This window comes from Macrosteles quadrilineatus, unplaced genomic scaffold, assembly GCF_028750875.1.
Source record: "Macrosteles quadrilineatus isolate MER2022 unplaced genomic scaffold, UCM_ALF_1.0 Scaffold_1__1_contigs__length_201487025, whole genome shotgun sequence".
NCBI classification, from domain to species: domain Eukaryota; kingdom Metazoa; phylum Arthropoda; class Insecta; order Hemiptera; family Cicadellidae; genus Macrosteles; species Macrosteles quadrilineatus.
Window position 1 is genome coordinate 89,286,241 of NW_026542594.1, and position 14,652 is coordinate 89,300,892.

Genomic DNA, 14,652 nt, shown 5'->3' on the forward strand with positions numbered 1-14,652 from the left:
AGTTTGGACAAGGAGATAAAATTAGTACAAAGTTATGTGCTAAATTCATGGCCAGAGAAGGTACCAGATAACATTAAAACATTTAAACAAAGGAAAGAAGAATTATCAGTTGAAGATGGTGTTTTGATGTGGTTTGGTAGAGTTGTTGTGCCAACAAATATGAGAAAAAAAATCTTGAGAATTTTGCACTGTGGCCATCCTGGAATTTCAGCTATGAGATCAATTACCAGATACTATGTATGGTGGCCTAACATTGACAAAGACGTTGAAATGCATGTTAAGACTTGTGAAGCATGTCAAGAAAACAGAGGAAACATTGAAGAAGTCCCGGTCTATCCATGGAACATTCCTGAAAAAGTGTGGGAAAGAGTTCATTTGGATTTAGCTGGACCAGTTGATGGAGTAATGTGGTTAGTAGGGATTGACGCGCTATCTAAGTGGGCAGAAGTTGAATGTTTAAGAACAACGACTTCAACTGCCATAATTCAAAGATTAAGATCGTGGATGAGCAGGTATGGGATACCATCACAAGTAGTAACTGACAACGGGCCACAGTTTGTCTCTACTGAAATGGAAGCATTTTTCAAGAGACATTCAATTCGACATATAAGAACTACTCCTTATCATCCTAGAAGTAATGGCTTAGTCGAACGTCTAATAGGGACTTTGAAAAGGCGTTACAGAACAACAAAACAAGAAATTAATGATTCTTCATTGGCATTGCAAAATGTGTTGTTCAGTTACAGAAATGCCCCACAAAAAACAACAGGACGAGCCCCTGCAGAGTTGTTTCTAGGTCGAAGAATGCCAACTATGTTGGACAACATGAAACCAAACCTTAGACAACAATTAGATCTGAAAATTTGGAAGGAACAACAAAACCCAACTCAAAAGAAAACCTTAAGAGCATTCAGTGAAGGGGAAGAAGTATGGATGAAAAAAGAGAATAACCCTGGTTGGATAGCAGGAACAATAGTCAAACGCAATGGCTTATACTCTTATGAAGTCATGTGTGGTGGAGTGATAAAAAGAAAACATTCGGATCAACTGCGAAGAAGAGAAGGTGCGGTAGACGATGAGGAGGGAAAAGTGTAATATATTGGAATCAGCTGATAATTTGGTTTTATGTTTATTATGAAAATGTAAACAAATAATGTTATATTTTGTTCTATGATTAAATGAGTTTAAGTTAGTTCTTGATTTTATTTCACTAAGGTTTATAGCATAGTCAGTTAATAAATACAGTAAGATACAATATAGCTAACTACATAAAATGAGACACTTTACAATACACATTTTAAATATTACAATTGAATAGGTAATCTTAATCTTAAGAAAAATTTGTGGCATTGAAAATAATGGAAGTGATTAAACCGCATAACCAACAAAGTCCAACAGTAAATAATTTGGTCAATTCGCAAACTCTTAACTCTACTTAAAAATTAATACCAGACATTTCAAAAAATTCATTTAGAGAATAGAATGGGTTGTTCAAAAGCCATCTGTAGAATTTTGTTTTAAAAGTGTTTTCAGGATATTTTTGTATTAAATGTATTAGTTTGTTGTATATTTTTGGTGAGATTACAAATTACAATATGGCTTTTAAGAGTTTTAGACAGTCTGAAAAAATCTATGGCAGCAACGCTTTTATTCCTAGTATAATGAACATGAGAAATTTGTTTGATTAAGTTGGGATTTTTTAGAACGTATGATACAGAGTCAAATAAATAAATGTTAATCACTGTTGGAATTTGTAGCTGAATGAACAGGGGTTTACAGTGTTCCTGTTGGGGTTCATAGGATATAATTCTAACCAACTTCTTTTGTAAGACTAGAATTTCCTCTATCCTACTGCAATTGCCGTAAAATATAATATTGTATCTAAAAATGGATTGAAAATAAGCAAAGTAGGCTGTTTTAATATAATTTTGATCTATACAATGTATTAGTTTAGTCATAAGACAAATTACCCTTGAAAGCTTAGAACTTATGTAATCAATATGAGGTCCCCAGGAAAGAGTCTTATCCAGATAAATACCAAGAAATTTCACGTTGTCTACATAGCCATCCAACATATTTAATTCACACGGTCTAAGGCGAAAAACAATTTTTTGAGTTTTATCTTTATTTAAGAGGAAGCCATTAGATTCAAACCAGATAGAAGCTTCATTAATTGAGTTTTGAGCTAACTTTTGAAGTTGTTTAAGATCAGGATTAATATTTAAAAATGTTGTGTCATCTGCATACAAATAAGTTTTACTAGTTATACATGCTGGGAGGTCGTTAATACAAATTAAAAATAACAGAGGACCTAGAACAGACCCCTGAGGCAAGCCATATTTTATTTTTATTATATATTTTATACTCGCCAACCTCCAACCCTTAGGCAGCTGCAGGGAAGCTTTCAGATCGCTTGGTATTCTAACTGTTGTAAATCTCTACATCAAAGCAGTAATCCTCCTGGTGAGTGAGTCTGATCTGCCAAAAAGTACAAATATTCACACTTACAACACCAGGCGAGGAAACGACTTCATTCTGCCAGTACATCATACCACCCAGTACACTAGAAAACCTTCCTACACTGGCCGCAAAGTCCACAATAGCCTACCACCATCACTGAAGTCACTGAAGAGAAAACCGCTGAAAACACAGCTTCACAAGTGGCTGATAGGCAGACCTACTTACTCTTTGAAGGAATTCCTCGAATCCGATCTTCATCAATAACTTTGCACTGAATTTTAAAGCATATTGTTTAACACTAAACTTGCATTAAAATAACAATTTTCATAGTCTCCTCTTAAACACTGTTTATTGCGATTTCACAATCCATCCATGTACTAAGCCATAAAAATCCCTGTACTAGTTTAAAGTTGTATTATTGTATGACGCCATTGTAATTTCTTGATGAAACTACAAATAAAGAGTATTTTGATTTGATTTGATATAAAATACCAAAATATCACTATTTTTATTTACAGAGTACATAATATTGTATATAATCTGCATAGGGATTCAAATTCGTGACTATAAACTATTATATATGTAGGGATGGTCAAGTCTCGAAATTTCGGGAAATTTTCGGGAAATTTTAAATCTCGTTACACGAGACGAGATTTCTTTTTGGCCGAGATTTTTATCGAGACGAGAATAAAAAAAAAAAAAAAAAAAAAAAAAATTTAAAAACGCCTGCAGAAAGTCAATGCAATACCCGCAATACAGGAGCGTGTTGTAGTTGCGTTTCCTTTGCGAAGGCGTTCTTATTTAATTAATTCTATAAATGTAAATATTACTTTAATTATTTTAATAATATTACTTTAATAACATTTGAGAAGTTTAGTTAAGTGTATGCAGTGTGAGGAATGTTTTATTACTATAAAAAGTCAAAACAAGTAACTATTTTATAAAAATTAATATTGCTTTTATTTTATGATTTATTTTATTTTAGGATAAGTTGAACTCTATCCTAACTGATATCACTATGTTTCCTAATCGTAGGCATTTTTAATAAGTTAGGCGTGATTAATAAAAAAATGTTATGCTGATGTTTTTTAATAAAAGATTGTAAATATTCTTGCCTATTATCATTATTTTTGTATTTAAACAGTCATCTAACAATGTTACAAAATCAGGTAAAAACTTTGAACGTGCATTTCCCGTTGTGTATGAGAAGGGAAATCCCGTCTCGATCTCGTCTCGAAATTTTATGAGAAATAAAAAATCTCGTCTCGTCTCGTCTCGAACTAAAAATTCAATCTCGTCCATCCCTAATATATAGCTAGCAGAGTACCTGTCCTTCGTACGGGATTGGCATATAAGTATAAAATGCTTAGTACAGTTATACTCAAGCTTTGCGTGTGCAATGGGGGAGGACACAGTATAATAAAATTTGATTCTTTAAATTTACGGTATACTATAGTATTACACATCTACCATAGCCATTATGTTCTACTACTTCACCCAAACAATAAAAAAAAAATTATTAAAGATTCACAAAATATGACATATTATTCATGAAATTAAAAACATAAACATAACTGTAAAAAAACAGTTCTCATTGCGTTTCACAGTTTTTTTTGTTACTGCTTAGTTCAAATAGCTGGTTTCATAAATGAAAAAAATAATAATAAGTTGGTAAACCTTATAACTTTTAACACGTTCGCTGCGGGCCATCGAATGGCAGGCGTAGCCCCAGTGCGGCGCAGCCCGCAGCGTCGAACAAACCCGATTGCCGGGTGATTGGCTCTCATATTTCGGTATGACGAATAGCAAATAACATGCGGTGATGTCCTGTTTTATAACAAGAGTCGACGTAGTTCGCTAAACGCTCACAGATAGCAGCACTGCTTGGAACGGAGCCGGTCTTGTCGTATTGCCAATTGGAGGGAGAAAGACGGGACAACAAGTTGATTTTTAAGTTTGCCAGACGGGGATTTTATGGGGAAATTTTACTACCAACCTACAACACAATAAAAAGCAAGTCACCCACTACACGCTAACATGGAATAGGTCTGCCTTCGACCGACGCTAGAGCAAAAACGATGATATACGAAAGGCATTGCCGAGCGTATCCGATCGGTTACGGCAGCACCTGAACAGCGCACGGCCCGTATCCGATCGGATACACCCGCAGTGAACGTGTTAATGCTTTTGCATATTATAGAACCAAACTTTTTAGTCGAAACAGCTGACTAAATTCTTTAATTCCATTAAAATATGAATACTCATAACGTTAACATGGGAAACTCCAGAGCCACTGGGGCGGAGCCCGAAAGGATTTTTGAGATAAGAATATGCCTAAATGTTAATCGGGAATGTGAGCTATCATCATGCCAAATTTCTGCCCAATCCGTCGAGTAATTAATGCTTGATTGAACTTCAAACAAACAAACAAATAAACAAACAAACACACAAACTTTCACATTTATAATATTAGTAAGATATAGTGACAGCACACTACTAACACTTTTAAGAGGCAACAGTGCACAATAAACATAAACTGCAAAAATCGTATTACAAACATGAACAAAAAACATAGCCTGGAAACAATGTCAAAACTACTGACTGAGCATGTGCAGTGCAAGTAGTTTCAGGATTATCCACCATAATGCAGCAACAACTGGGTCTACACTATTCCAAGACACATTAGCAGCCAAATATAGCATCAATAACTTCCATACAGCTGATATTAAGTAAACAAAACAGCTCATAACGTCAAAAACGAGATAACTCGGGCATAGCATACACATCTCGAACACAAGTAATGCACGAGATATCTCGGTCGTGGCGCTTGCTTGTACAGAATTATTGCACGATATAATTATCTTGATCTTGGTTAATAGTACAGGTAAAATAGGGTTTTATAAACAACAAAATGTGTACATTCATGAAATTTCACCTGTGAGTTACTAATAATATGAGAAATGAAGATCCGATGAGTCCCCAAAATTTTGGGCGTCCTAAGGCCCTTTTTGGGGCCCTTTTTGATCCGAAGGGCCAATAATTTAGCCACTTCACTTTTTTCCTGAATAATTTTGTCTTTACGTTTAAGGTCGAGTGAGGTGTGGTTTTCGATGGTTTTAGTTATTTTAAATCGATTGGGATTAGTTTTAAGTCTATTAAACCACTCCATACAGGGTGTTTCAAAATATTATTAGGTACTTTTTACAATATTTAAACATTTACTCATAAAGTAATGAAATAAGTTACCTCCATGCTCTATATAAAAGGGGATTATTGAAAATAATTGTAATTCTTTACTAGGCAAGGGGAAAGGATCACAAGGAGTAAGAGAAAATATTAAATACCCCTTTCACAGCAAACATGAAGACCTAGCGAATTTCCGTTTTACTTACTTGATTTTCAATTAAATCTAAAATAGCATTGCGTTTAACGATTACCTAGGTTTGCTGCTACAAGGAGGCTAATAAAGTGTGTTTATAGTAAAATATTAATAGCCTAGTATAAAACAAATAAATTTGACAAGTTTGATCAAGATATATCTATTAACAAACAAACAAAATCATTTTACACTATTCTACATAAGAATAACATGGGAATTTTAAATTTACAAATTTAGTATTTTTATCCGTAACTAATAACCATACAAAAACACGTTAATATACTAAATTATTTGTTTTTAAGCTTTTTAAAATGTTCTAGAGAAAAATTGGGAAACTTTGTGTTTTGAGGGTGAAATAAATGAGAAAACCCAATTTTTACCCTATAAACCTCGTTCCCATTGTTCAGGACAAAAATGCTTGTACCCACAATGCTGCTCTGATGTCTTAGTGTTGTCCTGGTCGTCATAACTACGAAAGACAACGTACTTGTATTGATTGAAAATCATTTTGAGGAAATTAAGATACAAGCTGCAAACGTCAGTATGTATGAAGGGTGTTTTTGCACCACATTGTTCGTGCAGATTGGTATTGCCTGTTCTGCAATATGCAAGGTTTGTAAAGGGGAATCCTGCTTGAACACCAACTTGGACAAAATCAGTAAAGATGGACAAGTTGCTATGAATAATAAAATTGTTAATGAGTCGTCTGAGAATAATTATTGTAATGATAAAATTGTAAAGAGAGATAGTACGGAAATTGTGGAAAAATAGCTTTAGTTTAAGTACTTAATTTTAACATGTAATTTAAGGTTTTATACAAATACAATTGTTTTAATTTTTAATAAATGTAAAAAAAAAAACTTAAATAACTGCCTAAGAAAAATACATATCAATTTGAAATTGGTCTTCATCGATTTGCACGAAAAACAAATTGAAAGATTATTCACACCTTAAAAGTTGAAATTTTGCGTGGTAAACTATGTTATTATGTTATAGTGTAAAACTTAATCCATCCCCTCTTAGCGAATTTCCCATATAGGAAATAAGCTATTACCGAAGGTCTTATGGTAAAACATAGGCCCAAAACCAATTTACGTTTTCATTTCGATGCCCCCAGAAGCCTAAAGCACCCTTAGTGGGCTGCTGTTTAGAAGGTTGCTAGATAACTCAAAATATTATATATGTGTTTATATACATATATATAATATATCCATGTTATATACGTGTCCGTAAACATGATAACTCGAGTAATTTTGGTTCAATTTTAACGAAACCGGCATAATCGGTCCTTGGAACAGGGTTTTATGTGGTATAAATTTGTAATCTTTGACCCTCAAAACACAAAGTTTCCCAATTTTTCTCTAGAGCATTTAAAGAGCTTAAAGAAAATAAATAATTTAGTATATTAACGTGTTTTGTAAGTGTATTAGTTACGAATAAAATTCAAAAATTGTAAATTTAAAATTCCATGTTGTTCTTAAGCAGAATAGTGTAAAATATTTTTGTTTGTTTGTTTATAGATATGTCTTAAAAAAACTTGTCAAATTTATTTGATTTATACTAGGCTATTAATATTTTACTATAAACACACTTTATTAGCCTCCTTGTAGCAGCAAACCTAAGTATTCATTAAACTCAATGCTATTTTAGTTAATTGAAAATCGGGCAAATGAAAATTCGCTTAGTCTGCAGGTTTGCTGTGACGGGGGTATTTAATATTATCTCTTACTCCTTGTGATCCTTCCCTCTTATATAGTAAAGAATTACAGTTATTTTCAATAATCCCCTTTTATATAGAGCACGGAGGTAATTAACTAATTTTATTACTTTATGAATAAATGTTTAAATATCGTAAAAAGGAATAACATTTAGAGTGGTTTAATACACTTGAAACAAGTCCCAATCGATTTAAAATAACTAAAACCATCGAAAACCACACCTCACTCGACCTTAAACGTAAAAACAAAATTATTCACGAACAAGGGCCCTTCGGGTCAAAAAGGGCCCCAAAAAGGGCCTTAGGACGCCCAAAATTTTGGGGACTCATCGGATCTTCATTTCTCATATTATTAGTAACTCACGGGTGAAATTTCATGAATGTACAAATTTTGTTGTTTATATAGACTGTTTTTGTATTATTTTACCTGTACTATAAGGGGTTATAATAGCATACACACAATTCCCACCTCCTGTTTTCTCATTCTGTGAAGTAAATCACTGCTAGGATGATCAGGTGTACCATTCTGTTCCCAAACAGTTCTAGGATTTGTTTGCTCGTTGTCCAGCTGGTACACCACAAACTTAAAATCTGCAACAGTAGCCTATAACTTCAAAAACAAAATCTATATAAACAAAAATATAGTTGTTATGTCTGTGTGTAGAATTATAAAGTTTTTAGCTTTTTTACTTTTTACAGCTAAGAAAGCCTAAATGAGACTCATAAAAATGTCCTGTATCTACTTACCTTTGCTTAGAGGCAGTCTGCCTATTTTAATATCGAGTTTGTTTTCAGGACAGAATGTTTGATTAGAAGGTCCGAGGGACATCATGATGGCCGCACTCCAACCAGGTCCTATATCCACTCCATCACTGCCAGCCAGGACTGACAACCTGAACACGGAAATCTGTAATGTAGGGGTGATAGTGAACACAATCACTGGCCTAAATCCATACCAGCCAATGAGCAAAAACATTTCTTCCATTTATAACTATTAAAAGTGATTTACTTTTGTTACTGTGTAAAACAAAAGAGAAGCTTTCCAGCCACTTAGTTACAATAGTTATTTGTGTAACTAGTGGACAAAGTGGCACTTTGCTGCACACGAGAGCAATGTTTAGCAATGTTTGTGTGATATGGAATGATCTCGAGTGCAGCAAAGGCCTTTTGCACTCGTGTTACACATTATATTTTTCCTTTACAGTCACTATAAAGCATATAAATAATTAGACTTTCAAACACTATACAACACGTTTTTAGGTTCAGCTGGCAACACAAATAGGTGCCCTAGAGAAAGTAGTACCCGGTCCGTATCACTCCGCTATTTTTCCTCGGCAAGAAATGTGCTCCTCGACTTGAGAATATAGTTCCGTATGTTTTTGTAATTTGAAGTGGTTTCCGTGCCTAAAAAAAATGCTTTAAAGGTATTTTCTTGTTTATTAAGATCGTAGGAATATTTTAAAAACGTTTAAAAGAAAAGACCAGAAAGTTCAGAAATACCGAAACTATAAACACAAAATGACAGGTTAAATCGTAGTTATAATAGTCAATCAGCTGCTCATAGTATTATTATCTTTAAATGTTGCCGACCTATTTCCAAGCGTACACGGATTACGTGCATAATAGAACCATGCTGTTTTGTGTTGTTTCGTTGGAATCCTGATGTGCGCCAAAGTATAAACCGTACGACAAAGTATAAATATGCAGCAATTAGCAGCTTTCTGTACTATAAACAGTACAAGGAAGCCAACTTTGTCGGGTGACTGTAGGAAATGAGGTCCAAATGAGAAAAAAGTCTCAATACTAGCCAATTGTGATTCCTAAAGTGAACAAGAACAACGAGGTATTGTGGTCCTTAAATATTGTCAAAAATGTTCCTAGAGACAGTTAGTTAATAACAATTTTTCAGGTTCCATGATTTTAAGAACAAAGTCCAAAGTATTCAGATGAAACAAAATATTTTATTTAAAAATGGTACACTAAATTGTGTCTCAATATCTTGTGTATTTTGCTAACAAAGTGTAAATCTGCATGGATAAATTAAAACAGTGAATCAATCAAAAATTCAAAAGTCAACTAACTTAAAAGTTCATGGTGTATAAAAGGAGAGTCTTTGTCAGAATTGAAAAAAGACCAATGGTGTAGACTGTAGATATCGAAAAAAAAAACCTACCTAGAGTTACAAGGATGATTACCCAGGTGTCTCAAGAAAACTGGCAACTCTTTTGGCCCAAGATAGCTCAGTAGGGCCATTGTAATCATGACTGGTTTACGAACAAATTGGCTGAGAGACCCTTTGGGACCATTGTACTGAAATCTGAAAGCAATCCAGACAATCAATATGAGTGTATCAATATGTTAGATCAAATCACAATTCAAAAATCCAAATCCAAGCTATCATAAAATTCCACTTTTTAACATATTGACTGCTGAAAGTACCTACTATAATTGTATACCAAATCTGCTACCTACATACACATAATGAAACAATCACAAATTCCGTAATAGTCGACAGATCGGGACGCGGTGAACAGTCAATGAAATGTTGGGATTTGGGAACTGCCCTACGTGCACAAGTGATATGAACCTCATGGTAAATGCTGAGTTCACACTGAAGCAATGAAGTACAAAAGTTGGGTAGGGGCGCGGATCTGCGCCTCACAAAACTAAACTAAATCGTTTTATATTACCTGTCATCAGTTACAAATTGTATATACAACAATAATAGCTTGTTGTATAGTCTACATCAAGCTGTTCATGTTTCCGTGAGCTGTCATTTTCAACAAACACTATACAGTCCAGAACAGAAATAAACATTAAATCCACTTAGATAGCTTTGTTGATGGTTTGAACAAACATAATTGTATACTTTATTTTGATAGGCCTATCATGGTGTGGAACATTGCCATTTGAATTGTCTTCGTTATCAGGGGTCAGCTGATCAGATAAGTTTCCTTGTTGTAGTAGGGTTTCAAAAATAGTATTAGATTAAACTGGACTTTGTCATTGAGTATATGGCTATTGTAATCTGATTTTTTTATTGATTTATAAATTTTAAACTTCTACAAGATGTCCATTTTTTACTTAGTTTTTTCTACTTAGGAAAGTACTGAACCAAAACTATTTTCGCTTTAATACATTGAGTGCCATGCCGGTCCAATAGGGTTGCCAAAGGTAGGTAGGGCGGAGTAACATGCGGACCCAATCGGGCCGGTGCCTAGGGTCGTGCGGTGAAAAATCGCCGATAGAGTTCAGTGGTGGACTACTAGTGGCAACCTGCCGATTTAAATCGACCAAGTACATCAAGATTCAAGATTCAAGATTCAAAGAGTCTTTATTCACACAGTACAAATTTTCGTACATGAATAGTGTCTATTGTCTATTGTTACTTACTACCTAAATTAGCAATAAGAAACATTTAAATAAAATACTATAGGCTACATTATTTTAAATTGAAATTACTAAAATCTTCTATTTTGTAAGGTGCAAGGTCAAGTAAGAATGCCTTCAGATTTTTCATAAATTTAGATTTGTCTTTTTCTTTTTTTAAAAAGCTAGGAAGTTTTCTAAAAAAATAGTTTCCAATATAAGAAGGTTTATTTTTAAAAAGTTCAAGTCTTGGTTTTTCTTTAGCTAAATAATTTTTACCCCTTGTATTATAATTATGCACAGGCAATTCTTGAGTCTCAGCAATATTTAAAAAATATTTAATTGTTTCAAAAATATATAAGGCGTGAACTGTAAAAATGCCCATCCCTTTAAAATAAGATTTGACGGACTGGTTGTATTTTAATTTATGTATTATCCTGATAGCTTTTTTTTGTATTTTCAAAATCTTTTTTAAATTCTTTTTCTTTGTCCCACCATAAATACTAATTCCATAGTTAATATGTGATTCAATATGAGCATGATATATCATTTTAAGTACTGATCCTTCACAGAGATATGACATTGTTCTTAGGACGAATATACAAGAATTTAGTTTTTTTATTAAATACTCGACATGTTTATTCCAGCTTAAATCCTCATCTATTATCAAACCCAATAGTTTTGAGGTTTTAACTTGAGCAATGGAATTTGTATCTATATCTAACTTAATACTTTGATCATTTTTGTCTCTTTTTGTTTTGAAAAGAATGAAATTAGTTTTACTAGTATTAAGTACTAAATTATGGTCTTTTAAAAACTGATTCAGACTTTTTAATTCTGATTTAGCAGACATTTCTAAATCAGTTAGGGATTTCCCAGTTGTGTTAAGATTAATATCATCTGCATATATACTTATCTTACTACCTGGGTCTTTTAGAGAATTTGGAAGATTTTTAAGGTAACATATGAATAAAAGAGGACCAAGAATCGATCCCTGTGGGACACCAGATGATATCTTTGATAAATTAGATCTTGTTTTTTGGATGATGTTATTTTTTGACAAAGTTGATATTTCCACAAATTGGTAACGTTCCTCTAAGTATGATTTAAACCATTTGAGAGTGACTCCTTTAATTCCCAAATTATCAAGTTTAGCTATTAATTGATGGTGGTCTACATTATCAAATGCCTGGGACATGTCCATGAAGATGCCAGCTGAATTTAAACCCTTATCTAGTGAATTTATCACGGCTTCAACAAAATTAACCGCTGATGTAACTGTTGATCTACCAGCACGGAAACCATGTTGTTCATTATCAATTAGATCATATTGGTTCAAGAAACTGTTCAACCTATTGTACACTGCCTTCTCATATACCTTTGATATTGCCGGGAGAATTGACACTGGCCTGTAGTTTGAAATATCTTTCTTAGAGTTTTTCTTATAAACAGGTACCACTCTAGCAATTTTAAGCTCATTTGGAAAAATTCCTGTTACAAATGATGAGTTAATTAGGTGCATTAAAATTAATTTAATCTCATCTTTCACCTCTTTTAACATTTTTACTGATAAATTGTCATAGCCAGATGTTGTTTTATTTTTTAAAGATTGTATAATAGTTATTATTTCGGTATCAGTTAATGGTTCGAAATACAATTTTGTATGCCATATATTTTTTGAAGAGGTGTCTGATGTAGTATTACAAAATTTTGTATGTAACGTAGAGGATTTTGTAAAAAATGAGTTAAAATTATTTGTTATTTCTTATACCTCACATCCTATACCTCACAGATGCTGTTACTACATGCTCTGATCCTCTCCCAGACTATTGCATATAGTTGTATATGTAAAGTTGCCCTAAAAACGGTGACCCGCTCGGGTCGGCGTGGTTTAACTAACTTCATATTACCGTTATACATTTTATTTAAAATATTACTTTAAATGGACTGCAAATACATAAATTAGAAATTTGAGATAAATATTGAGTGTTAGTGAGGAATGAATGCCATTTTTCTGCGAGGTTAGTGGGCAGTGGATCATCCCAGGATAAGCCTGTAGTCCATTGTAACTGCATGATGCTTGCAACAAAAATTTTGCTTGCATGATGCAGGGAGCGAGAAATCCACAAAGATCATAGAATTTTTATATGATGCTCAATATCAAGCGTTTTGATGGATGAAGGTCCGGAGGGAAGTTAAGGTTGTAAGTGGAGCAGTCAGAGTGGGGAGACCAATGTAGGCCTAGTATTGTGAAGTGTGGCTGTTCAGAATCTTGGATGAAGACGGGAGACTCAAGATGTTCTTTTGGGAAAGCTTGTAGAAGACGATAGGAGTTGGAGACCCATTTACGTAATTTGAATCCTCCTCGTCGCAACAAGTTGACCATTTGATCTTGAAGTTTCAAGGCCGTTTCCTCAGTATCTGCACCAGTGATGATTTCGTCAACGTAGGTCTTCGTTCTTAGTACTTGCGCTGCCTAGGGAAAGTAGTCACCATCGTCGTCAGCGACTTCGTGAAGAGTATTTATTGCCAGGTAAGGAGAGCTATTCATACCATGTGTCACGGTGTTCAGCTGGTGAGTAGAGAGTGGTTGAGAGGAAGATTCACGCCAAAGGATGAGTTGCAATTTTTATCGTCAGGATGTATTTGGATCTGTCGATACATTTGACGAATGTGACACGAAAAAACAATATTGTGTCTTTTAAAATACATAAATATGTCACAAATATTGGATTGGAGCTTGCGCTTGTGTCCAGTAAGCAGAATGTCATTGAGAAAAACCCCTGTGATTGTTATTGCTCTATCAACAAATATTGTTCGGAGTTTGGTTGTACTACCGTACTACTACTCTCTTTAAGAACCCCATGGTGAGGGAAAAAGTAGTGCAAAGAGGGAATAGGGGAATTTTGACATATGGTCTTATGGTCCAGAGAGATATAATCCTCTATGAAGTCGTGGTAAAGCTGAGAGAAGCGGGGTTGGACAGTGAATTTTCGCTCGAGAGAGTGGAATCTGAACACAAGCAATTGAAATGCTCCAAGAGGGAGGTGAGCTTCCTTGAAGGGAAGACAAACGATTTATCGTCCTTCAGAGTCTCTGCTGTGCGTGGACTGGAAGTTTACGTCACAGAGTTCTTCTTCTTCAGTTTTCTTTCGACAATTTGGAAGTTCTTCCTGAAATCAGAATCGCTGAAGTGCGGAATGAAGGTCAACATTGTTGGATGAATGGAAGGAGACGGAGTAACTGATGAAGTTTGTAGATTACGGTGTGGAATTTTATTGTATTTCACAGGATGCAGAACCCATCACAATGTATCCAAAATAAGTACCTATTACAAAGGCCGAGAGAGTTGTGTTCATGAGTTAGTAACTTAGGGAAGAGAGAGCAACCAAGCACGATATCAATGCGTCCTGGCAGGTGAAATGCTGGATCAGCTAGACAAAAACGTTTAGTAAGCGATATCACTTCCAGAGAGACCGGAAAACGAGGTAAGTCGACAGTCAATTTGTCTAAAATGAATACTTACTTACAATGATTGATCAACATTTTGGCAAGACTTGTTTACAACATTCCCACTCAAAATTTAGGTTATTTTTTGTAGCCCTAGCTATTTTTTGTAGAGCAATGAGTTATCTTCAGGGAGAGGTTCTTTGCCAGCCGATTTAATGAGTGGTGTTTTTTTTTTTTATTTCTTATCAAAACTTATCTATATTTATAAAAGGGGAAG

The 14,652-nt window shown here is 34.2% G+C and overlaps 1 protein-coding gene across 1 annotated transcript in view; it reads right to left on the reverse strand.

Moving 5' to 3' along the window:
- Positions 1-14,652, reverse strand: part of LOC128985646 (alpha-L-iduronidase) — a 126,387-nt gene that overhangs the window by 29,734 nt on the left and 82,001 nt on the right. Inside the window, exons 9-11 of the mRNA XM_054405430.1 lie at positions 9,730-9,873; positions 8,304-8,449; positions 8,026-8,147 (exon numbers count right to left, since the gene is read on the reverse strand). Of these exons, the coding sequence (XP_054261405.1) occupies positions 8,026-8,147; positions 8,304-8,449; positions 9,730-9,873 (412 nt within the window). The remainder of the gene's footprint in view (positions 1-8,025; positions 8,148-8,303; positions 8,450-9,729; positions 9,874-14,652) is intronic.